Source organism: Prionailurus viverrinus, chromosome A1, assembly GCF_022837055.1.
Source record: "Prionailurus viverrinus isolate Anna chromosome A1, UM_Priviv_1.0, whole genome shotgun sequence".
NCBI lineage: Eukaryota > Metazoa > Chordata > Mammalia > Carnivora > Felidae > Prionailurus > Prionailurus viverrinus.
Window position 1 is genome coordinate 12,893,992 of NC_062561.1, and position 25,419 is coordinate 12,919,410.

Here is a 25,419-nt window from a genome sequence, read left to right on the forward strand (position 1 = left end):
GAATCGAAGGAAAGGTAGTGAAGATTAGATTTTAATTTTAGCAATTTGTCTTAAACAGCTTTATTGAGAGCCTACCCAGTGAGAACTGACCAAGGTCTTATATATTCTAGTACCGGGAACAGGGCCCAACGCAGTATTTATTCTTCAGGTTTCTGTAAAACGAATGAGTGGACGAAGGAACGAACGAAATTAATCAGGGAACATGGCTCCTCTGAGTATCTGTATTTGAAGCCCGGAGCCGAATTTCCAATTTTGTTTGGTAATTTTTGGACTATCATAGAGGGTAAGAACAACACAAAAAAATGATTAATAAGACAATGAACATCATTGACCAGACGGCACCAACACTGCGGCTAGTACTGTCCCGACCCAGCTTCCGTAGTCTTTAGTTCTTTGGTCGCGTAAGCGACCAGGGCCGGAAGTGACGTCGCGAGATTTGGAGTTCGCGGGAGAACTTCTCTCGGCGTGCGGACCGAGAGAGCGCCCGCGCGCGGGATTTTCAAGCGGCCGACCCCGGGAATTCGAGCTGGCATGAGCCTCTGGGTGGACAAGTACCGTCCCTGCTCTTTGGGACGGCTAGACTATCACAAGGAGCAGGCGGCCCAGCTGCGCAACCTGGTGAGTCCGCGTAACGGGGCAGGGAGAGCGGGGAGAGGGTAGGCCCCCATCTCGGGAGTTTCAAGCCCCTAAGGAGTGGTAGGCCCTAAAGTGAGAAAGCATTGAAATAGAGGAAAATGAGGGAAGAGTGCACTTGCAACAGCAAATGCAAATTCCTTGAGGCAGGAGTGTGTCCGGCCTATTCTAGGAACCTCAAGAAGGCCAGTGTAGCTGGATAATAGTGGGCAGAGGGAGGGGCGGGGGGAGGTGCAGATCCAGTAAGTTCTTATAGGGTGAGATCGGAAGCCATGGAAGGTTTAGGGCAGAGAAGTGACATCATCTGACTTTACTTTTTAACAGGGTAACTTAAAATTTCTTGGTGTCATTTCCCTTATTTATAAAAAGGAGGGTGTTTTATTTATTAACTTCAGAGGTCATTTCTAATTTTAAAAGGTTGTATTAGATCGTCCTTGAGTGTAATTCCTAATAGATTTTTTTTCTTTTCTCCATCCTGATGTGTATTTTCGTGTTGTAGTTGGTATAAGTGTCGAATGGCAATGTTTTCTGAGAAACAAACTGAATATTTTAGGAAATGGAGAGGGGAGAAGGGTCTTGAGAAAAATCTATTGTCTGTGTAAGCTATTTATTCACTCCTTTTTAGAACCAAGTAGTACCATATGCTAATGGAAGTGTTTTGCTCAGCTCTCAGGTTCTTCAGTACCCACCTTTTTTCTGTTACAGGTACTATTTGGTAAGTACTTAAAAAAATGAGAAATAATGAAAAAAAAAAAAAGAACTCTATCCTTATTCAGAGTCATTGGAAAAGTTGATAGTGTTGTGAGATTGAAGGTTTTTTTTTTTCCTTTTTTAAATTATTGGTATTCCATCTATGGTAGTTTAAGCTCTATTACAGCTGTATACAGCTCTATACTTCCATTTCTAGACAAATTGCATTTTCTCACCATAGCTTTCACTTTGATTTTCTTAGGCAAACGACACCTTTTATTTTCTATGGCTGTCTTTTTGTTATACAGAATTTGGAGTAAATATTTTGGACAAAAATTTAATATACTGCTCTCGGATGTTTATAGATTTGCTTTTAAAAACTGTTCAACTGTTTTACTGTTGAATCTACAATTTAGTAAAACTGGAACATTTAAAGCATACCCTTAGTTTTTGGCTAGATGGAGTTTAAAAAGCAAAGGCAACAGGTATTTGTGAAGCACCTGCTATTTTCCAGGCACTGTTTCAGGTGAATAGTTCCTTTCCTTGATACTTTTTTTTTCAGTGCGAGACATAGATGAGTTTCCAAAGTACTAAAATTCACCCCAATAAGCTTTTCTGTTAAGATACTTATTTCATTTTTTTCTATAATGCTTACTTAGAAACTTCTGTCACAAGATTTTATGCCCCTGAGGTTAAGACCTGTGTTCTCAGTGTTGTGTTTTTTTTTGTTTGTTTGTTTGTTTTGTCTTTTTTTTTTTTTTTTTTTTTTTTTTTAGCCTTCTTAGCACTGACTCCCAAACGTGACTGATCACCAGGGTCACCTGGGAAGTTTTTTAAAAGCACAGTCTTGTACTCTGTTGCAGCACTGTCAGTGCCCTACTCCATCCCATTGCTCTTGACTTATAAATGCACACAGATTGACTTCCAGCTTCCAGGATCTGTGCTTCTTGAAGGCTTTCTTTTGCTGACACTCCTAAGCAGACTTGAAATGCCTGGTAATTGATACTCTTCCTTAATCTGAACCACTTTCCCAAGCAAGTTGCATCAAAGGATTGATGAGAGAGAGCGTATTGTACTCCAGCTTCCCCACCTCTTGGGTGGGTTAACGTTGTGGTGTGTTTTTTCTTTAAAAAATTTTTTTTTCAATGTTTGTTTATTTTTGAGAGAAAGAGAGCGAGGGAGGGGCTGAGAGAGAGGGAGACACAGAATCCTAAGCAGGCTCCAGGCTCTGAGCTGTTAGCATAGAGCCTGATGTGGGCTCAAACCCACGAGCGGTGACATCATGACCTGAGTCGGACGCTTAACTGACTGAGCCAGGCGCCCCTATTGTGGTGTTTTTTTTTTTTACACTGGCTTCAAGAGTATCCCCAGCAGGATTAAACTGCAGATGCCCAGAGTGGTTAAGCAGATAATGCATTCCTTGGCTGCCTTCCTTTCCTTGCTTTGCTTTCTTATTCCCCTACAAAGTTTTCCTTTATTTTTCAAATAAACCACATACATTCAATTCTTAAAAAAGAGACTATAGCCCAAAGTAAGTCAGGCATCATTTCTTAGTTACTGAATCTTAATCTCATGGATGGGGTCCAGTAAAAGTTTTTTTATTTTAAAAAGTTTTCTAGGAGTTTTTGAAAGCCTGGAGCCTGCTTCAGATTCTGTGTCTCCCTCTCTCTCTGACCCTCCCCCACTTGTGCTCTGTCTCTCTCTCAGAAAAAAGGAAATAAATAAAAATAAATAAATATAAAAGTCTCTAGGCTCATACATACATATTTTTGAAGTTTCATAAGTGGAGACACAAAATATTTGATACCTAAAAAAGTAGTTTAATTCTCTCTAGAGCAGTTGTTTGACTAGGGAAAATGCCTCTTTTTTTCCTCCCCCCAGGTGCAATGTGGTGATTTTCCTCATCTCTTAGTGTATGGACCATCAGGTGCTGGAAAAAAGACAAGGATTATGTGTATTCTACGTGAACTTTATGGTGTTGGAGTGGAAAAATTGAGAATTGAACATCAGACCATCACAGTAAGCATTTTGCTTTGAGGCCTCCAAATACTTATAGGAGGGATTTCCAGTCCTATCATATATATTCCCATGGCCCTGTCCATTGCTGCCCAATGTGTGATTTAAGTAAGAATTTCACAGATAACCCAGATGCACAGGATTGAGAGCTACTGATTTATAGACCTAACTGTTAAAACCAGAACAAAGTCAGTTATGTTCGAGAGGAAATATGAGCAACCAGAGATTTGGGGTAAATGTAGGCAGTGGAATTTATTTTAGATTATCTAGCAAATCAGTACCTCAGCTGAAACTGGAACTCAAGTCTCTACAGTTCATTATTCTGAGAGCAATAATGGATTTGGAAAAACAATGATTTTGAGAAAAATTTTAAATGTGGAATCAGGCAACTTAATAAAGATTAGACAGCTGACTGATTAGACAAGGAAGCATGAAGCTCTGGGATGTTCAGAGAATTCCTATGATTTATCTTGGCTGAGCTTTCCAGCCTGTACCATGCAGTGCATGTTCATACTCTTCTTATAGACAGTGGTTGAGATTCAGTTGAAATTACCTTCTCTTGGTGTGCCCCTCTCCAACCCCATTAGAATTAGTTTTTCCTTTTTTTTGTTGTTGTTTAAGTTTTTTTTTTTTTTAAAGCTTATTTATTTATTTTGAGAGAGAAAGAAAGCACGATCAGGGGAGTGGCAGAGAGAGAGAATTCCAAGCAGGCTCCGCACTGTCAGCGCAGAGCCCAGTACGGGGCTTGAAGCCATGAATCATGAGATCATGACCTGAGCCTAAATCAAGAGTCTGATGCTTAACTGACTGAGCCACCCACGCACCCCTAGTTTTTCCTTTTTTAACCTATAGCTTATACTTTTTAGTACTTACTTTGTTTTGCCTTCATTATAGTTTATCATACATTTTTTTTTTTTTTGAGAAGATTGTATTTGTTTTGAAGTTATGCAGGGAACATGTCCTACTCATTTTTATATCCTTCATAGCCCGTGGTGTAGCATCTTGTACATATTAGGCACTGAAAAAATGAATGCTGAGTGACTGGATGGTAAGTAGTGCTATTAATAGAATCTTTAGGAAGATAAATCGATTTTGAGCTAATATTGATGAGCTTGTGTTAGACACATTGAGTTTAAGGTGGCTTGTGGTACATCCTGGTGGGAACTCTTATAAAATATTCAGGGACAAATTTAACAAGAAAGGTGTGTGATCTGTAGGAAGAAAACTGTAATACCTTATAAAAGGGAAAAAAAAGCTGATCAAATGGAAAGATCCAGCAAGTTCTCAGGTAGGAGGCTTAATATTTTAAAATATCTGTTTTCCCCAAGTTACAGTATAAATTTCAGTGAAATTAGAATTAAAATCCAACTTGTTTTTTTTAATTTCATGAAATGATCTGAAAGTACATATGAAAGAATACCTTTCTGAGACCATACAAAAAAGATTTCTGAAGTGGGACTTGTGTTATGAGATATTAAATCATATTGTAAGGCTGTTTTAACCAAAACAATAGTATATTGGCATGGGAATAGAGAATTTGATCAGTGGAACTTATTAGAGAGCCCAGAAATACGATGGAAAATCTATTTCAAATCAGTATTAAAAACCCGAGTTAGCAAGATGTGCTAGCATAACTAGTTAACTACTCTGAAGAAAATAAAGTTGAATCCCTATGATTCATAATTTACAGAGATGAGTTCCAGACGAATTAAAAACTTAAATGTTAAAATGAAGCACTAAATTTCTTAGACTATATGAGCAGCCTGTAGGTCGAGAATACCTTTTAATAGAAAACATGGAAGGGGCAGGGGCACCTGGATGGCTCAGTTGGTTAAGTGACTTTGGTTTGGGTGATGATCCTACAGTTTGTGAGTTCGAGCCGTAATGGGCTCCATGCTGACAGCTCGGAACCTGGAGCCTGCTTCGGATTCTGTGTCTCCTTCTCTGTCTGACCCTCCCCTGCTTGCACTCTGTCTCTTTCTCTCAAAAATAGACGTTAAAAAAAGTTGTTGTTGTTTTTTTTTTAATTTTTTTAATTTATTTTTGAGACAGAGCGAGAGTGGGGGAGGGGCTGAGAGAGAGGGAGACACAGAATCTGAAGCAGGCTCCAGGCTCCGAGCTGTCAACACAGAGCCTGATGCGGGGCTCGAACTCATGGACCTTGAGATCATGACCCGAGATGAAGTCAGATGCTTAACCGACAGAGCCACTCAGGCACCCCAAAAAAAGTTTTTAAACAAGGAAGTGATAGAAAAAAAGAAATATGTACTTGGATGTATATAAATTTATGTTCCTATTATAGAATATAATGTACATAGAATCAGTAGAAAAACAAATGATTGTCAAAAAATAGTTGAAAGGAATGTGTTAGATAAAAGATTTTACAAATTGACAATGAAAGACAACTTGGTAAAAAACTGAATAAAAGAGTCATAAGAGAGAAATATAAATGACCAATAAATGTGTGTAAAGATGTTTGTCATTTTTGATAGTTAAAGAGAAGCAGTGAGTCTGTTATCAAATTGGCAGAACTTAAAGGCATGATATATCCAGAAGGGAATGTTGGGCAAGAGTATTTGTTGCTAGTGGAAAACTGAATTGTTAGATTTTTTGGGGGGGAGATAGGCTGATTATACATATATACATACATACACATAAAAATTTAGAAAATGTGTCCCCTTCAATCCAGCAAATCCTTTATTGGGAATCTATTGCATAGAAATGAAGTCAGTACATGATAGATGTATGGAGAAGGATGATAATTGTGGGATAGTTTGGGATGTCAAAAAGCAAGAAGCAAAATGCCCATCAGTATGATTGGCTTTGGGACATCCATGTTATAGGTCATATGCAACTAACCTACACCAGTATCTGAGGGGAATTGTGTAGATGCATTGTTAACTAGGAAAAGTAAAACACAGAGAAATGGGTATGATTGACTCTTTTTTTTATAACTTTTTTACAAGAAACACACTCTATAGAAATACATTAAATATATATATATATAAATAGATACATATCTATGTGTTTATTTTTGTGTGTTATGGAAAAGTCTATGCAAGGACATATGCAGACTGTTTACAGGGATGATCACTCATAATGAGATGGTTTGTAGATTTCTGGAGATAGAGGGAAAAGTAGAAACCAGGATGTGTGATATGACCCAATTTATATAGAAATACGTTCATCTGCACATAGAGAAAAAAATGGGGTTAATGAAGTTAAAATATTCTTGGTGGTTATCTGAAGTTTTTTTTATTAAGAATAAATTGTTAGGGGCGCCTGGGTGGCTTGGTCGGTTAAGCGTCTGACTTCAGCTCAGGTCATGATCTCACGGTCCGTGAGTTCGAGCCCCACGTCGGGCTCTGTGCTGACAGCTCAGAGCCTAGAGCCTGCTTCAGATTCTGTGTCTCCCTCTCTCTCTGCCCCTCCCCTGTTCATGCTCTGTGTCTGTCTCAAAAATAAATAAACATTAAAAAAAAATTAAAAAAAAAAAGAATAAATTGTTTTGAAAACAAACAGTGAAACAGAGAAAAGAGGAGAAATAGCCAGTAATTACACATTCAGAACATTTATTTTCTTTGTCCACAGACTCCATCTAAAAAGAAAATTGAAATTAGCACTATTGCGAGCAATTATCACCTTGAAGTTAATCCCAGGTAGGTTTCTACTATATAGAAACAAGTCTTTTCTTCTTTTTTTTTTTTTAAGAATTAAACCCATTCTTGAAATAGAATCATGTGTGGAAACACCATATGTACAATATGTAAAAGTAAAGATGCCCACTGTGAAATAGGGAGACTATAACCTTCCCATTTCCCCTTTTCTCTGACTTCTGAGTCAAATAAGTTTAATAATTAAGTTTTCTTGCTCTATAGAACTCAGTGTTTTATACAGAGTACATTTCATAGTCATTAAATTTTTGTTCTGTTGGCTCAAGCAGAACTGATAGCAAAATAAAGTATGGCTAAAAAGTTTGTAATGTCTGGAGTGAATATTTCAGGATATATTTTGGATTACCAAATCTTTTTTTTTTTTTTTTTTTTTTTGCCTCTCCTTTGTTTCAGTTTCTTGATTAAAGTGTGTTATAATAGTCCACCAACCAATGTCTATATTATTTATCATGACTTAATCAAAGATTAGGCTCCTGTTGGGAGACACATTGAAAACTCATGCCATGGCAGTGTAGTACTGCTTAATAGTGTAGAAGTGATTGTCTTGGGAGCAAAGTTGAGTAAAGCTTCAGTTTTGTCTGGGGCCTGGTATGTTCTTGAAGGAGAAGAAAATCAAGGACATCTTCAGGCAAAGGCAACCTTTTTGGCAGTGGCACAAAGATGAGGATGAACATCTATATCAAGATTGAATGGAGCAGGAGGAATATAGTTATAAGCTAATATGTATTCAGTAACAGGCACTGTTACTTTACATGGATAATTATATGTAGTTTTCAAAACAGCTTAGGCATTATTACTTTCCTTATATGTGTCCAAGAAAATTAAGAGAAATATGACTGGTGAGAAAGGGTCTGATTAGAAAAGTAGGGAAAAATGGTAATTTCATAGACAGAGGGAAATGTTTTTGATTCTTGACTAGGAAATGATCATAAGAGACACTTGAGGCATATTGATACAATATTAGTGAATTAAGAAAGATTTGATGGCTGTTTGGGAAAATAAACTAAAGCTGATTTTTTTGCCCTGTTTCTCATCTCGAGTTCTTCTGTGGCAAGAGTATTCCATTAGAGATTGAGCTGATTGTTTTTCACGTGTTTGAAATTGACAGCCTAAATTAACTAGGTGACTTTATGTTGGTTTGTGAGGTGCAGGACTTAGATGCTAAAGCAATAATGTAGGTGTAAATGACAGATAATGCTTATCATACGTCAGTAGTTTACAGAGTTCTGACTATCTTAAATTCCATTTGCTTGTCTCATCATCTTGCCAAGACCCTGAATCAGCTCCTTGCTAGTGCTGGGAGCAGACTTGTCTAAGCTTGTTCTCTCTCAGACCTTTACTATTTGGGTGGAGAAGAGGCATGGAGGTTAAATTTTTGTTTCAGGGGCGCCTGGGTGGCTCAGTCGGTTAGGCGGCTGACTTCGGCTCAGGTCATGATCTTGTGGTCCGTGAGTTCTAGCCCGCGTCAGGCTCTGTGCTCACAGCTCAGAGCCTGGAGCCTGCTTCATATTCTGTGTCTCCCTCTCTCTGACCCTCCCCTGTTCATGCTCTGTCTCCCCCTGTCTCAAAAATAAATAAACGTTTAAAAAAATTTAAAAAAAAATTTTTTTTTGTTTCAGAGTTATTTTTACATTTTGAGTTGACTACAGATGATTGAGAAATTAGCTATAACTAGATACTAACTATAGTCAGTACAGAAGTATTAAAGTATTTGATAAACTTAGGTATTAGTTATTGCTTTTTGTTTTTTAATGTTTATTTTTGAGAGGGAGACAGAGCACGAGTGGCGGAGGGACAGAGAGAGAGAGAGAGAAAGAGACAATCTGCAGCAGGCTCTAGGTTCTGAGCTGTCAGCACGGGGCTTGAACTTGTGAACGTGAGATCATGACCTGAGCTGAAGTTGGACACACAACCACTGAGCCACCTAGGTGCCCCAGTTGTTGCTCTTTTTAAGTAAAAATAAACTTAATATAAGAACATGTTTACCGTTTTCAGTGTTATCTATCATATTGTAATTGAATATTGGAATATTGTTATTTTAATGACCCTGAACTATTTCACTTTGAAAGTTTTGTGAATGTAATTAGGTGTGAATAATTTTGATTAATATTTTAACCACTTAAAATCTTCAATGTTTTTCTTATAATAACAGATTAAAGGGATAATACTTTCTAAATACCTGAGTCTATATTTACCATTATTTTTGTATTATATAGTGATGCTGGAAATAGTGACCGGGTAGTAATTCAAGAGATGTTGAAAACAGTGGCACAATCACAGCAACTTGAAACAAACTCTCAAAGAGATTTTAAAGGTATGTGATAAACATATTTCTTTTAAGGTGAACACTGACCTGGTACATAGTGAGTATAAGGGAAAATGTAGTGGGGAAACATAAATTCCATCTATGTAGCGAATATTTATTAACTTGTTCTATACTGAGCATTAATGCTCTCTTAGTTTTGGACATAAAAGTGAGTAAGACAGGCATGATCTCTCTGCTCGTGGGAGGTTGTAGCCTAATGGAATTGAATTTTGGTGGAAAGAGGACAATTTATGCCACTCATTTGTTATTTTAGAACTAGATGAGTAATGAAAACACTTTATTTAAAATAAGAAATAACATGATTTAAGTAGAACTATTCTGGGGCACCTGGGTGGCTCAATTGGTTAAGCGACTGACTTCGGCTCAGGTCATGATCTCGCGGTTCATGAGTTTGAGCCCCGCGTCGGGCTCTGTGCTGACAGTTCAGACCTGGAGCCTGCTTCAGATTCTGTGTCTCCTTCTCTCTTTGCCCTTCCCCTACTCACACTGTCTTTCTCTTTCTCAAAAATAAACATTAAAAAAAAAAGCGTAACTGTTCCTAGGACCAAAATTACATGTTTATTGTCAAATATTAAACAAAATCAGGTATCATTTTGCCATCCAGAGACAATTACTGTTAACATTTTTGTCATTACCTTCCGGTATTACCTGTATGCACATGTATGTGTACGTTCTCATAGAAGATTTTGTGATAATAAATATGCCAGAATTTAATGCCTTTGATACAATTTTGCTAAATTCTTCATTCAAAAGGTCGATTTATACTACCATCTGAAGTGTTTGGGAGTGCCATTATTCCTTGACATTTATCACCATTGTGGTCAATTATTTTTAATCTTTATCAGTTTGAATGGAGAAAATAAATTGTGTTTGTTTTTTCTTTAAGTTAGTATGATAATTTTTTTCTTTTGTTTGTTGCTCATTTTACTGTTTTGTGAATTGCCTATGCATGTTTCAGCTGGTTTTTATCTTCCTTAGTTCACTGTATTTCAGAATAAATTTACATTTATCTATTTTTTGCTACTGTAAATGGAGTCTTACGTTTTCTAACTTTTATATGTGATAGCTATGATGTTTATATCTTAATTTTATGTTTTACTATATTCATTGTTGTATTGTTTGTAATAGCCTTTCCATGGTTTCTTTTGAGTTTTCAGATACATATTTATATCATCTCTGAATAGAGATAATTTTTTCCCTTTCCAATTTGTATGGCTTTCAACATTCTTTCTTATCTAATTATGTTTACCAATACCTCCAGTATAGTGTTTAATAGTACTTAAGATAGTGGACATCCTTGTCATGACTTTGGAAGGAGAGCCTTAGGGTTTCCCCATTTAGTTGCTGGATTTTGGCCTGAGGTGTATCTATTTTTTTTTTTAAGCTTATTTATTTATTTTTGAGAGGGAGAGAAAGGGAGAGAGCACACTCATGCATGTGCACACGCATACTCGAGTGGAGAAGAGGCAGAAAGAGAAGAGGAAGGATCCCAAGCCGGCTCCGCACTGTAAGCAGAGCCCAACGTAGGGCTCTAACTCACGAACCATGAGATATGACTTGAGCCGAAATCAAGAATTGGACACTTAGCCGGACTGAGCCACTCAGGCGTCCCTGTATCTATTTGATCATAGTAAGAAATAAGAAAGTAAGCATCAGTTTGTATATTATTGATTGTACCTAATGTGAATGTGTATTAAATTTTTTCAAATGCTGTTTCTGCATCCGTGAATGTGGTATTAAGATTTTTCTTTTTAGCTCTGTTGGTCAAGTAGATTATATTATTGGCTCTTCTAGTGAAATTGCTCTCTATTCCTAGAGTAAACCTCACTTGGTCATGATGTGTTAATTTTTAAAATATGCTGCTGTTTTCTGCCTACCAAGGACTTATTTTTGTATCATTTGGTCTGTAGTACTTTACGTTAGGTGCTATTTGTTAGATTTTGGGATCAGTCTCCTTGTTTCTATTTTTCCTGTCCTATTCCATTTGGATTCTATCTCTAGAATTTCTCCTCACTGTGAAGGATTGTCTTAGAGGGGAGCTTCATTTTGTTTTCAGTGTTCTGTTCTTGTCAAACCTTGTTGCATCCAGGTTCCTTTGCTTTAACCCATAAATTGAACCCTGTGGGTGCTGTTCTCAAATTGTCCCATTATACTTCACAGTGTGTTCTTATAGGTACCTGGATTTGGGTTCTGTACCAAAGGCTGTCAGAAACATGGTACATTCTTGCCACCCTCCCACACATAGTTGCTTGTTCTCATTTGCTCATATTGGGGAGTTCTTAGGTAAAACCTATCACTTTGTTTTGGTATAAATATTGTCCATGAGTCTTTGGTCTTGGAATCTTTCTACTTTTGTGGGAGAGATTCAAATCTACACTGCTACCACTGCCATCTTCTAGAAATAACTTAATATGATGAAAAATACAATAAATAGTTGCATTCAGGTCTAGCTGCATAGTATTCCTGAAACACTTTAAAGTCAATCCTTTATTATGGCTCGGTGGAATCTCACAGTACATGTGACCAGCTGTCTTTATTCTTTTTGGCTCTGTTTCTTGCATCAGTATTTTCCAAAGTATATTCTTAGGCATGATAAGATTTAAAGTGTTCCCCAGAAATGTGCTTCTGAGATAAAATATTTGGGGGAAGTATAGCCTAGTACCTCTGTCTTGGTGAGTTTTGGTTCATATAAATATAATAAAGACTGCAGTGAATTCTACAAAAAAGTAACATCTTTGACTTCATTTTAGCCTAGTGTTTCTTAAGTGTGATTGGAATTTTCTTTTAACATCTTTTCTTTAAATGTTTATTTTTTTATTTTGGGAGAGAGTGAACACAAGCAAGGGAGGAGCAGAGGGAGAGGGAGAGAGGATTCCAAGTAGATTCCATGCTGTTAGCGCCTGATTCTTGATTTCAGCTCAGGTCATGATCTCACAGTTTGTGGGATTGAGCCCTGCGTCAGCGCAGAGCCTTCTTGGGAGTCTTTCCCTCTCTCTATGCCCTTCTTCTGCGTTTATGAAGTCTGCCTCTCTCTCAAAATAAACTTAAAAATAAATACATAAAATAAATTATTCTCACCATACCTGAGACTTTTATATGTCCTTGCCAAAGGGAAGAGTAGTATATCAGACTTCTTATTTAGAATTTCACTCCAAATAATGAGAAGGAAGAGAAGGAGATAGATTCTCAAGTTAAAATTTGTTTCTTTTTCCTTGACTAGTGGTATTACTGACAGAGGTTGACAAACTCACCAAAGACGCTCAACATGCTTTGCGTAGAACCATGGAAAAGTATATGTCCACTTGCAGATTGATCTTGTGTTGCAATTCTACATCTAAAGTGATACCACCTATTCGTAGTAGGTGCCTGGCGGTTCGTGTGCCTGCTCCCAGCATTGAAGATGTAAGTCAAGTGAAACTTTTCAGAAGTCATTCATTTCAGATTCTCTGAGTACTGTGTGTATATCTTTGTCATGTTTGTTTTGTAAAAACATAGTGAAATGTATTAGTGATTCAGGAACAGCTGTGGCCTGGATACTAACCTCTAGTAGATATATAAATGAATATGTATGGTATTAAATACCAGATATCACCAGTACATAGAAAATATGATTATAAACTTTTATTAAGAATAATATTGCATATATGCCATCAATATTTAAGAAGTTCTTCCTTTTAAGTCATTTTTTACCTTAAGTAGGTATAAATTTCACTAAACTAGTTAAGGGCTAGTTACTTAGTTATTCTAGTTATTTAGTTATTCTACCTCAAGCTGATTTAATTGGCTTTGGAGGAGACTTGAGATAGATTTCTTTTCTTACACTTATAAAGTAAAAATGCAAATTTCTCACAATAAGCAGCTTCCCTGCTATTAATAGATTTGGGGTGATTTTATGCAAAGTAGGGATAATATGTCACCTTGTGTTAGTTGCAAAGTGGTGAAGTAACTTTATTAAAAGTTTCACTTATAAAAATTTTGAGAGTAATATAGTTAAAAGGGACCACCAGGTTACACCCTCCTGTGGGCACTATTCGCTTCTTAGGGCATGCAAGTAACACCCCCCGAGTCACGCAGAATTCAGCCTATGAGACTCTACTTGGCAGCCCTCTGATCGGTGTCCATGTCAAAGACCTGAGGCCTTGTGTGTTTTTTCACAGCACCCCCCCCCCCCACACCCAGCCCCCCAAGATGGCTGGCAGGACTTGGAGCTGAAACCAGCTCTTTCTGTAGTTGGCAGGACCAGTTGCTGCCTCTTCCTGACAACTTGACTGACCCCTGGCTTTCTGCTAAAGGAGCCTGTGGGTTAGGGTTGGGAGTGACAAAAATAAATAACAAGGGTCTATAAAGGTGTTATCAACAGAAATTGCTTCAGTGTGTGCTGATAGATTGCCCGTTTTTGTTAATTGTCTTTTTTGTAGATTTGTCACGTTTTATCTACTGTGTGTAAGAAGGAAGGTCTGACTCTTCCTTCACAACTGGCTCATAGACTTGCAGAGAAGTCCTGCAGGAATCTTCGAAAAGCCCTACTTATGTGTGAAGCCTGCAGAGTGCAACAGTGAGTGAAAGGGGCAGTTACCACAGGAAACATTTTGGGGCACAAGCTTCCATATAATTTATTGTGTTCTCTTTTTATCATGTAGATATCCTTTCACTGCAGATCAAGAAATCCCTGAAACAGATTGGGAGGTGTATCTGAGAGAGACTGCTAATGCTATTGTCAGTCAGCAGACTCCACAAAGGTAAGTAGTCTCAAAAATGACCATAAAAGTTTGATCATAGAAATAGAACAGATAGTCTGAGTTTTGGATTAGCTGTTTCATACTACCACCAGTGCCATTTAGAATTATAGTTAAATCTTGAATATGAATACTAAACTTTCAAAGAAAAGATAGGATTTTAATTTTAGAAGTTTACTGGTTCAGAATAGGTGGTATGTAGTAACGTGGCTTTTATTAAGCTATTGACATTTGCATATGGAACGTACATATAAATTAAAACAAATCTTGGAAGTTTTAGTTTTCCTTTCAGAATCTCAGATGACTTAATTTATAACTCAATGTGCTTAATTTTCTAATATTGAAAAGAATAATATTATAATTGTAATTGATGCATCATATCTTGGAAAGATACCAGGCTATGAATCATACCTCTACTGATTTTTATGCCCTTGAGCAGGTAACTTCATTTTAACGAGTTTTAACTTTTTCATTTATATAATGAAGATACTGTTGTTATTACTCTGCCGGGAATACTTGTGCCTTTGCTATGAAGAGCAAAAAAGATTGTGTGATAATGGTTTGAAAACATACATGAACTCTGTGCTCAAGTATGATGATAAGCTCTGTTAACAATATTGTGTATATGCCACCAGTGTTTAGGAAGTGTTTTATAACATATTTATTGAACAGTTGTTTTTGTTTACTTCTGTGGGTCTATTATTCAGTAGTGGCTCATACTGAAAATATGTCAGCCATTAATTGTTTGATTTATGACAACTTTGAGAAGGGCCATCTACTTTTCTCCAAATCAGGAGTGGCAGTTTTAAGGCCCAGAGGTTTTTAAGGCTCGTTGATATGTAGTCTCCTATTCTTAATGCCTGTCAGACCTGAGAAACCACCTCTGGACTTAAGAGAGGATAGTTGATTGCTTTAAGAAACACACTGGACTGTGTTCATCTGCTAAAGTTTAAGCTTCGTTGGTTCATGTGAAAATAATCGTGAGAAAAATATACCTTGTTTCTCCTCTTGGGTGATATATCTGATGAATTCTAATTTTTGTAAAGATTCTTCAAAAGGATTATAACATGTACTCTTTGGCCACCATGTAGATTCGTGGATAGTCATACATAATGGGTTCTTAGTATTTCATCAGGGTTTGCTTTGAATTCCTATAATTCATTTATTTTAATGGAAGAATTTAATAGTTTTTAAGAAGTGCCAAACATTGTAAGTAGTCTCTTCAGAAAAGAAAACTTTACTTTAGGAAAAAGTGTGCATTCCATTTTGTAAAATGTTGCTAAGCAGTGAAGTAATCTCAGCCTTAAAAGAGATAAAATTCAAAACATGTTTTAGGAGACTTTTACTTTTGTAAAATATTTCTGCATTGAAGATGACTTTCTTGTTTTCTGATTTTAAAGACGAAAACTTGGTAGTAGCAGTTATAGAACTTTCCTAATTTTAGGAGAGCTAGGTACAGATGTTGTAGTATTTGATAATTACTAGTTTGTTCTTAAGACTTTAGTTGATCATTGCTTTGCTTAATTCTTCTAGCAGCTGCTATCTCTTTCAATTTTCCAAACAAGTTTGGGCAGCTCACAAATACACTTTTTTAAAAAGAGGTGTTGTTATTTCCTGATTAGACTAACAGTTGTAGGAATTGATTTCGTTGTGCTACAAAAAAGACATTTGAATTTCAAAGCTTTCAGGTTGACCAGAAATACTAGGAGGGCTGGTATCATTCTGATTATTGGCCCACACAGTACCAAATAATTGTTTCTCATTTTTGACCCATTAGACTTGCTGTGATATTTACAGTCTTGATTCTTATTTATTTTAGAAGAGTCATAGCTTTCTAATTTGATAGCTAATTTTAGTGAGCAATTATTAATGTTCTTACACTGTGACATCTCATTTAATTCATAGAGCAGTCCTACGTGGAAAAGTATTATTATTATCTTTATTTTATAGGTAAGAAAACTGTTTTGGGAGATTATTGCTTACTTGCAGACATTCAGTTAAGAATCAGAGACAGTTCAATAATACCATGTTTCTCTGACAGAAGAATTTGTACTCTTTAGCACTTGCAATCCCCAAGGAATAATGACACAAAAAAATTGTAGAATATATTCATTTTTAAGAAACTAAGTTATATTAGAAATGAACTCAGACTAAGACAAGATGCATGTAACATGCACACAATGCACACAGCATAGAACAGTTGTAGAGGAAAACATCCTGAATTAACTTTTTAGAAATAAATGATATGCATAATTATTAGAATAATTTTGGGGTGCCTGGCTGACTCTGTTGATAGAGCATGCAACTGTTGATGTCAGGTTGGGTGTATAGATTCCCTAAAATGGTTTAATACCATCTGTCATTTGTATCTGTTTCTTAACTCTTTAATAATCAGGGTTACTTTTTTTTTTTTTTTTCATGTTTACTTATTTATTTTTGAGAGAGAGAAGGCAGAGAGAGAGAGAATCCCAAGCAGGCTCCACACTGTCAGTGCAGAGCCTGATGTGGGGCTTGAACCCATGAACTGTGAGATCATGACCTGAACCTAAACTAGAAACCAAGAAGTTGGATGCTTAACTGACTGAGCCACCCAGGCACCCCTGCTTTTTTTTTTTTTTTTTTTAAAGATAATACTATCATGTCCAAGAAGGATCAAGGCCTTTGGAATCAGACTTGAATTAAGATTCTGCCTCAGTGACATGAGTTTAAATGAAAGCCTAACCTCTCTTTTCAGTAAAAGAATGGTGTTGTGAGGTATAAATAGCAAACTGCAGTCAGTCTCATACAGAGGAAAGAGTTAAATACTTTGGCAAACATTGGAAGGGTATGGATTTGAGAGTAAGGCAGATCTGTTCTTAATTCATGGTTCTTCTATAGTCAACTTTGTGAGGTTACTTAAACTATCAGCCTTTTTTTTTCTCATCTAAAAAAAGGGAGATAATGCCCCCACTCAGAGCTAGTGTGAGGACTTAAGTAAAATAATTTGTTACAGTGTCTTGCACATAGCAGATGTTCAAAAGATGCTGGGTTTTTTTCCCACTTTATTTTATTGTGATACAACTTCATACTCGGGCTCTCTGGAGAAGAGTCTGAACTTCTACTTTTAAGAAATCTTTGATGAGGGGATGAGGCAAGATGGCGAAGCACCATGGAAGTTCTGTTTGTCTTATCTCTGAAATGCAGCTGTATCAGCACCAAACTATTTTGCATACCCAGGAAATTGATCTGAGGATTAACACAACAATATGCATAACTTGAGTCACAGAACTCGGCAGGTACACTGTGTGGAGAAGTGAACTGGGGGAGAGAATAGCCACAGAGGATAGGGAGCTGTTTTTGTGGAGAGAGGAAAGAGGGGTGGAGAGTGCAGGAAAAGCACTCTCCTGAAAGTAGCTGGAGAGAGAGAAAGAGTGAAAACACTAACAAGTGACTGAATAAGAAATCTGGTCCCTAAAACCAGTGACAGAAAGGAAGGAGAGGGTCTCAATACCATTAGGATTCTATAAATCCTCTATGCTCTGTGCTCTGGAGAGGTAAAAGGGCAAATCTGCAGGAGCAGGCAGCGGGGTCTGACGGGTCCATGTGCCACACAGGGAGAAGCGGTTCCCCTTCTTGGAAAACATTTGCTAGAGGCCATATGGCCTCTCCACAGGCAGTGGTCCCAACGGACCCTTGAGAGCAGCCACATTTGCTGCTATTGAGACAAAGACACCTGCGCGTGTTGAAACCAGGCACTGGCTCTGTGTTGGGATTTGCCATAATCTCTGAACTTCTACCACTGTGCGACTGCACAAACATTTTCTGGGGGTAATTCACCACCCAGCCATTGCTCAGCGAGCGCCTCCCTCAGAGAGACAGCAGGGATCTAAGCTGCAGGGGTCTATGAAGTGTGGGGTTTTGAAACACAACCCCATCTGAGATAAAACTCTGGAGGGAGATGCTGCCTGGTAGGCTGATGGGTTGGACATGGACAAGGTGGAGGTGGGGAGTGGATGGAAGCCCAAGACAAAGGAGAGGTGCTTGATTGTGGGTTGGTGAGAGCACAAAGTTCCTTTGTCAGACTAGAAAGCTGGGTGAAGCCATTTCCACCTCTCCCGCATACATGCATAACGGTGCATGCAGATCACACTGATCCAGCTCAGTAAGCTAAGCAGCACCACCTAGTGGAGAACAGAGCCTTTTCACCAAGCCCTGCCCAGCTGTGCCCTCCAGGCACATCCCTTAAAAGTCCAACACAGGTCTGTCTACCTGCTTAGTGTATGGACTATAGAGTGCTTCATTGTTTCAGTTCTACAGGAAACAGTATAAGACTTAGAGAACTCAGTGACTTATTAAAAAAGAGATAATGTCCAAATCTTAGTAGTCCTAGATGATGAAGAGAGAGAAAAAGGGGCAGAAGTTAAATGTGAGCAAATTATAGTAGAAAACTTTCCTAATCTGGGGAAAGACACATCCAAATCTAAGAAGCACAGAGAACTCCTATTAGATTGAACAAAAACCGACCATCACCAAGGCATTTCATAGTCAAACTCACAAAATACGCAGCAAGGAAAGAATTATGAAAGCAGCAAGGGAAAAAAGAGTCCTTAACCTATAAAGGAAGACAGATCGGGTTCACAGCAGATTTATCCACAGTAACTCGGCGGGCCAGAAAGGAGTGGCAGGATATATTCAGTGTTCTGAACTGGAAAAATATGCAGCCAAGAATTCTTTAACCAGCAAGGCTGTCATTCAAATTAAAAGGAGAGATAGTGAGTTTCCCAGACAAACAGAAACCAAAGGAGTTCGTGGCCACTAAACCAGCCTTGCAAGAAATTTTAAGGGGGGACTCTGAGTGGAGAAAAGATGAAACAAGACAAAAAAGACCAAAAGCAACAAAGACTAGAAAGGACCAGAGAACATCACTAGAAACACCCAACTCTACAGGCAATACAACAGCACTAAATTAATATCTTTCAGTACTCACTCTAAATGTCAGTGGACTAAATGCTCCAATGAGAAGACGTAGGGTATCAGAGTGGATAAGAAAACAAGACTCATCTATATGTTGCTTATAAGAGACACATTTTAGACCTAAGACATCTACAGATTGAAAGTCAGGGGTTGGAGGACCGTCTATCATGCTATTTGTGGCTAAAAGAAGGCTGATGTAGCCATAGTTATATCAAGTAAACTAGGTTTTAAAATAAAGACAGTAACAAGAGGGCATTATTATTCAGAAGGGCATTATATCATAATTAAGGGGTCTGTCCACCAAAGAGACCTAACAATTGTAGATATTTATGCCCCCAACGTGGAAGCACCCAAATATATAAATCAGTTAATCAAAACATAAAACTCATTGATGATAATAACCATTATAATAGGGGACTTCCATACCCTTCTTACAGCGATGGACATTTCATCTAAGCAGAAAATCAAAGAAACAATGGCTTTGAATGAAACACTGGACTGGATGGACTTCACAGGTGTATTCATTCAGATCATTTCATCCTAAAACAGCAGAATACACATTTTCTCTAGTGCCCATGGAACATTCTCAGGATAGATCACATACTGGGTCACAAATCATCCCTCAACAAATACAAAAAGATCACGAGTATACCTTGCATAGTTTCAGACCACAATGCTACGAAACTTGAAATCAACCACAAGAAAAAATTTGGAAAGATCATGAATACTTAGAGATGAAAGAACACCCTATTAATGACTAAATGGGTTAACCAAGAAATTAAAGAGGAAATTAAAAAATACACGGACGCCAGTGAAAATGAAAACATGACAGCCTAAAACCTCTGGGATGCAGCCAAGGCAGTCATAAGGGGGAAGTATATAGCAATTCGGGTCTTCCTAAAGAAGGAAGAAAGGTCTCAAGTACACAACCTAACCTTACACCTAAAACAGCTGGAAAAAGAACAGCAAATAAGTCCCAAACCAGCAGAAGACGGGAAATAATCATTAGAGCTGAAGTCAGTGCTGTTGAAATCAAAAAAGCAGAACAGATAAGCAGGAGCTGGTTCTTTGAAATAATTAAGAAAATTGATAAATCCCTAGCTAGTTTGATCAAAAATAAAAAGGAAAGGACCCAAATAAAAATCACGAATGAAAGAGGAAAAATCATAGCCAACATTGCAGAAATACAAATAATAATTAGAGAATATTATGAGTAATTATATGCCAATAGGGCAATCTGGAAGAAATGGACAAATCTGGAAGAAATTGAATCAGTAATCAAAAAATCTCCCAACAAACAAAAGTCCAGGGCTGGATGGCTTTCCAGGGTAATTCTACCAAACGTTTAAAGAAGTGTTAACACCTCTTTTGAAGCTGTTCCAAAAAATAGAAGTGGAAGGATAACTTTTAAACTCATTCTATGAGGCCAGCATTACTTTGATTCCAAAACCAGACAAAGACCCCACTAAAAAGGAGAACTATAGACCAATTTCCCTGATGAACATGGGTACAAAAATTCTCAACAAGATACTAGCAAACTGGATCCACTAATACATCAAAAGAATTCTTCATGATCAAGTGGAATTTCTTTCAGGGATACAGGGCTGGTTCAATATCTGCAAATCAATGTGATACATTATTAAAAGGATAAGAACCACATGATCCTCTCAAAGGCAGAGAAAGCATTTGACAAAATACAGCTTCCTTCCTTAACAAAAAGCCTCAAGAAAGTAGGGATAGAAGGATCATATGTCAAGATTCTAAAAGCCATGTACAAAAAGACCCACTGCTAATATTCTCTATGGGGAAAAACTGAGAGTGTACCCTCTAAGGTCAGGAATGTGACAAGGATGTCCACTGTCACCACTCTTATTCAGAGTAGCGTTGGAAGTCCTAGCCTCAGCAATTAGACAATACAAAGAAATAAAAGGCACCCAAAATGTCAAGGAGGAAGTCAAACTTGTCACTTTTCACAGATGACATGATAACCTATTTGGAAAACCCAAAAGACTCCACCAAAAAGCTGCTAGAACTGAAACATGAATTCAGCAAAGTCTCAGGATATAAAGTCAATGTACAGGAATCAGTTTCATTTCTATACACCAGTAATGAAGCTGCAGAAAGAGAAATCAAGGAAGCGATCCCATTTACAATTGCACCAAAAACCATAAAATATTCAGGAATAAACCTAACCAAAGAGGTGAAAAACCTATACACTGAAAACTATAGAAAGCTTATGAAAGAAATTGAAGAAGACACAAAAAAATGGAAAAACATTCCACGCTTATGGATCAGAAGAGCAAATATTGTTAAAATGTCGACACTACCCAAAGCAGTCTACATATTCAATGCATCCCTATCAGAATAACACCAGCATTCTTCACGGAGCTAGAACAGTCGTAAAATTTGTATGGATCCGGAAAAGACCCCAAATAGTGAAAGCAATTCTGAAAAAGAAAGCCAAAGCTGGAGGCATCACAATTCTGGACTTTAAGCTGTATTACAGAGCTGTAATCATCAAGACAGTATGGTACTGGCACAAAACAGACACATAGATCAATGGAACAGAATAAAGAACCCAGAAATGGACACACAAACGTATGGCCAACTGGTCTTTGACAAAGCAGGAAAGAACATCCAGTGGAAAAAAAACACATCTCTTCAGCAAATGGTGTTGGGAAAACTGGACAGCAACATGCAGAAGAATGAACCTGGACCTCTTTCTTACACCATATGCAAAAATAAACTCAAAATGGATTAAATACCTAAACATAAGACAGGAAGCCCTCAAAATCCTAGGGGAAAAAGCTGGCAACAACCTCTTTGACCTCGGCTGCAGCAACTTCTTACTTGACATGTCTCTGGAGGCAAGGGAAGCAAAAGCAAAAATGAACTATTGAACTTTATCTCATTAAGATAAAAAGCTTCTGCACAGTGAAGGAAACAATTAGCAAAACTAAAAGACAACTGACGGAATGGGAGAAGATATTTCAAATGATATATCAGATAAAGGGTTAGTATCCAAAATCTGTAAAGAACTTCTCAAAATCAACACCCACCAAATAATCCAGTGAAGAAATGAGCAAAAGACATGAATAGACACTTTTTCACAGAAGACATCCAGATGGCTAACAGACCCATAACATGAAAAAATGCACAACCTCACTCATCATCAGGGAAATACAAATCAAAACCACACAATGAGATACCACCTCATACCTGTCAGAATGTCTAAAATTAACAACTCAGGCAACAACAGAAGTTGTCAAAGATGCAGAGAAAGAGGAATCCTTTTGCTCTGCTGGTGGGAATGCAAACTGGTGCAGTTACTCTGAAGGAACAGTATGGAGGTTCCTCAAAAAATTAAAAATAGAACTACCCTATGAACCAGCAATTGTACTACTAGGTCTTTCTCCAAAGGACACAGGAGCGCTGTCTTGAAGGATACAGGGGTGCTGTGCTGGTGGTAAGTTTATAGCAGTGCTGGTGGTAATAGCCAAAGTATGGAAAAAGCCCATATGTCTATTGACTGATGAATGGATAAAGAAGTGTGGTATATATCTATAATGTAATATTACTTGGGATCAAAAAGAATGACATCTTGCCATTTGCAACAATGTGGATGGAACTAGAGTGTATCATGCTAAGCTTAATATATGACTTCACTCATATGTGGAAGATACAAAACAGGTAAACATAACAGAAAGGAAGCAAAAATAACAAAAAGAGCAAGGGAGACAAACCATCAGAGACTCATATACAGAGAACAAAGTTGTTGGGGTATTGGGTGGGGGGATGGGCTAAATGGGCAAGAGGCATTAAGGAAGACACTTTTTGGGATGAGCACTGGATGTTATATGTAAGTGATGAATCACTAAATTCTATTCCTGAAATCATTATTACACTGTATGGTAACTTGGTTGTAAATTTAAAAAAAAAAAAAAAAGATGAAAACTTGATTTGAATGGAAGTGTTCTAGTATTGCAAAAGAAAATCTTTGATGAGTCACTTCTCTGATCTAAATATGGAACATCTGTGATATTTACTAATATCTTCCTAAATCTTACTAATATTTTACTAAAAGCTTTAAAACATGTTTTCCCTTTAGGGTACTAAGTATATATACGGAGAAAGATAGTTGTTTTATGTGTACTTACAATTTTACTTGTCATTTTCTTCTTGCCATTTTAAAATGCCATATGTATTCTTTCTTTCCTGGAACTATTATGAGAAGGGCCGAAAATTAAGAGCTCAGAGGTTGGAGTATTCATATTCACTCAGACAATCTGATTCTGTGCTTGCCTATGACCTATTGTACTGCCTTTCTGTGACAGGACCACTTTGTTTCCTTGCCATACTGTTTTTTTACTTTGCAGTTGAGGTAGTATGTAATGATATATAGAATCATGCTTGTATGCTCTTTTCTTGTATAATTAACTAGTGATTGTCTTATCTTTTCATGACCATTTTCTAGATGTCCGAGGTATCTATCTGGAGGAAAAATAAACATATTCACATGATATGTCATGAAAGTAGGTTGAAATGCAGTGTGAATAATGTCAACCCTCACTCTTCCTGAAGTTTTAATTTTTGTCTGGCACTTTCATGGTATTTTGATGTAATTAATAACTGAATGTAAACGTCTGACTTTAAATGAGTTCTGAACATTTTCTTTTAGAAACATGAACTGAAATTAGGAAAAGCTTAAATGTGTATCTTAAGTATGATAAGCCATTTAACAAAATGTATGGGAATTAATTCATAAACTAAAACAGCACAGTATGTTCTTGAAAAAATTGTGTCTTATTTTCATTACAAAGTATTAATTATCTTGTTTTATATAGGCTCCTTGAAGTCCGTGGAAGACTTTATGAGCTTCTAACTCATTGTATTCCTCCTGAAATTATAATGAAGGTAATCCGATTTCAGTTCCTGAACCATTTATAACCATGAAATTTGGACTTTTGCAGTACTGAGACACATTGTCATTTCTTTCTCTCCAGCTCATTAATTCAACAGGTATTTATTGAACCTTTCCTGTGTGTGCCAGATACCATTAGGGGAGTGTTGAGGAAGACCTGGGAGGCCCTGCCTTCAGAAAATATACATTTTAGTGGGGTGAAATGGGAAACAAGAAGCAAAAGGATTTCAGAATGTTATAAGTGCTACAAAGGAAGTAAGAAGGTGAAATGGTAATGGAAGGTGGGCTGTGGAAGGTCAGTAGTGGCTTCTGTGAGGAAGGCATGTTTAAACTGAGACTTAGAAGATTAAAAGAGAGGCAGCGTGTAAATAGTTGGGGAACAAGTACTGTTAACCTTTGAACCTTGAAGCTTTGAACGACGTGGTAGTTAAGACCCTGACCTCCTGCATAGTTGAAAATCTGTGTATTACTTTTAACTATCCCAAAAGTTGACTCCTAATAGTCTACTGCTGTCCAGAGGCCTTACTGATAACACACTGGATTAACACATTATGTAGATGTGTTATATACTGTATTCTTACAATAAACTAAGCTAGAGAAAAAATATTAAAATCATAAGGAAAATACATTTATGCTACTGGACTTACTGAAAAAAATGTGCTTACAAGTGGACCCTCACAGTTCAAACCCACGTTGTTTAAGGGTCAGCTGTATTTCAGACAGTGAGGTTTAGTGCACATAGGGAATGACATTAAAGAAGTAGGCAGAGTCTAGACTTTGTAAGATTTTGTAAGGCACAGCTTTAGATTTGGTCTGGTAGGTCTAAGCCATGTGTGTTGACTGATTTAGATGTTAGGGAATGCAGGGGGTTCTGTTTATATTTATTAAAGTTATATGGCAACACTCACAAGAAAAAATTCTAATTATGCCAAATATAAAAGAGAGTGAGTTCTACCCATCCATTTCACAAGGGTGAGCACTTCCAACAGACCTGTATTCTAGTCACGTAGAAATATGCCCATATGTATGGCTGTGTGTGTATAGTTTCACAAAGCCTCACAATGTTCTGCATTGTGGTTTGTTTGTTTTTTTTAAATAATGTAGCATGGATGATATTTCATGACAGTATGGATTTCTTTTATCCTTTCTCGTGATGAATGGAATTTCATTATGGGACTATATCATATATTTTTTTGAATATGGTGCTGTTGGTGGAACTTTAGGTTGGCTACACGTTATTATTGTAACTAATAACGTTGCAGTGAGCATCTTTTTACTTCTCTCTTTGCACCCTCATACATTAAGTATTTGGCATTTGGAATATGATTGATAGCTACCACATTTTACATTATGGAAAAGGTATGCAATTTTTTTGTTTTTGGATGAAAACTACCATATAAAAGAACATAAAAGAGATTTCACAAGTAAAAAGAACATACTGAGGTTTTGCTTCTTTTTTGAATGAGAAAT

At 37.2% G+C, this 25,419-nt stretch overlaps 1 protein-coding gene across 3 annotated transcripts in view; it reads left to right on the forward strand.

The window, feature by feature from the left end:
- The first annotated feature begins 445 nt into the window (after positions 1 to 445).
- Positions 446 to 25,419, forward strand: part of RFC3 (replication factor C subunit 3) — a 49,737-nt gene continuing 24,763 nt past the window's right edge. For 2 of the 3 annotated variants that reach the window (XR_007155216.1, XM_047873671.1), the window contains exons 1-8: positions 446 to 618; positions 3,205 to 3,342; positions 6,931 to 6,998; positions 9,230 to 9,327; positions 12,560 to 12,741; positions 13,758 to 13,894; positions 13,980 to 14,078; positions 23,873 to 23,942. Coding sequence is in view for 2 of the 3 variants with exons in the window: in XM_047873671.1 (XP_047729627.1) it covers positions 532 to 618; positions 3,205 to 3,342; positions 6,931 to 6,998; positions 9,230 to 9,327; positions 12,560 to 12,741; positions 13,758 to 13,894; positions 13,980 to 14,078; positions 23,873 to 23,942 (879 nt within the window). In the remaining variant the exon portion in view is untranslated. Of the gene's footprint in view, positions 619 to 3,204; positions 3,343 to 6,930; positions 6,999 to 9,229; positions 9,328 to 12,559; positions 12,742 to 13,757; positions 13,895 to 13,979; positions 14,079 to 23,872; positions 23,943 to 24,031; positions 24,048 to 25,419 lie in introns of all 3 variants that reach the window. The other variant, XM_047873685.1, reaches the window with a different exon arrangement.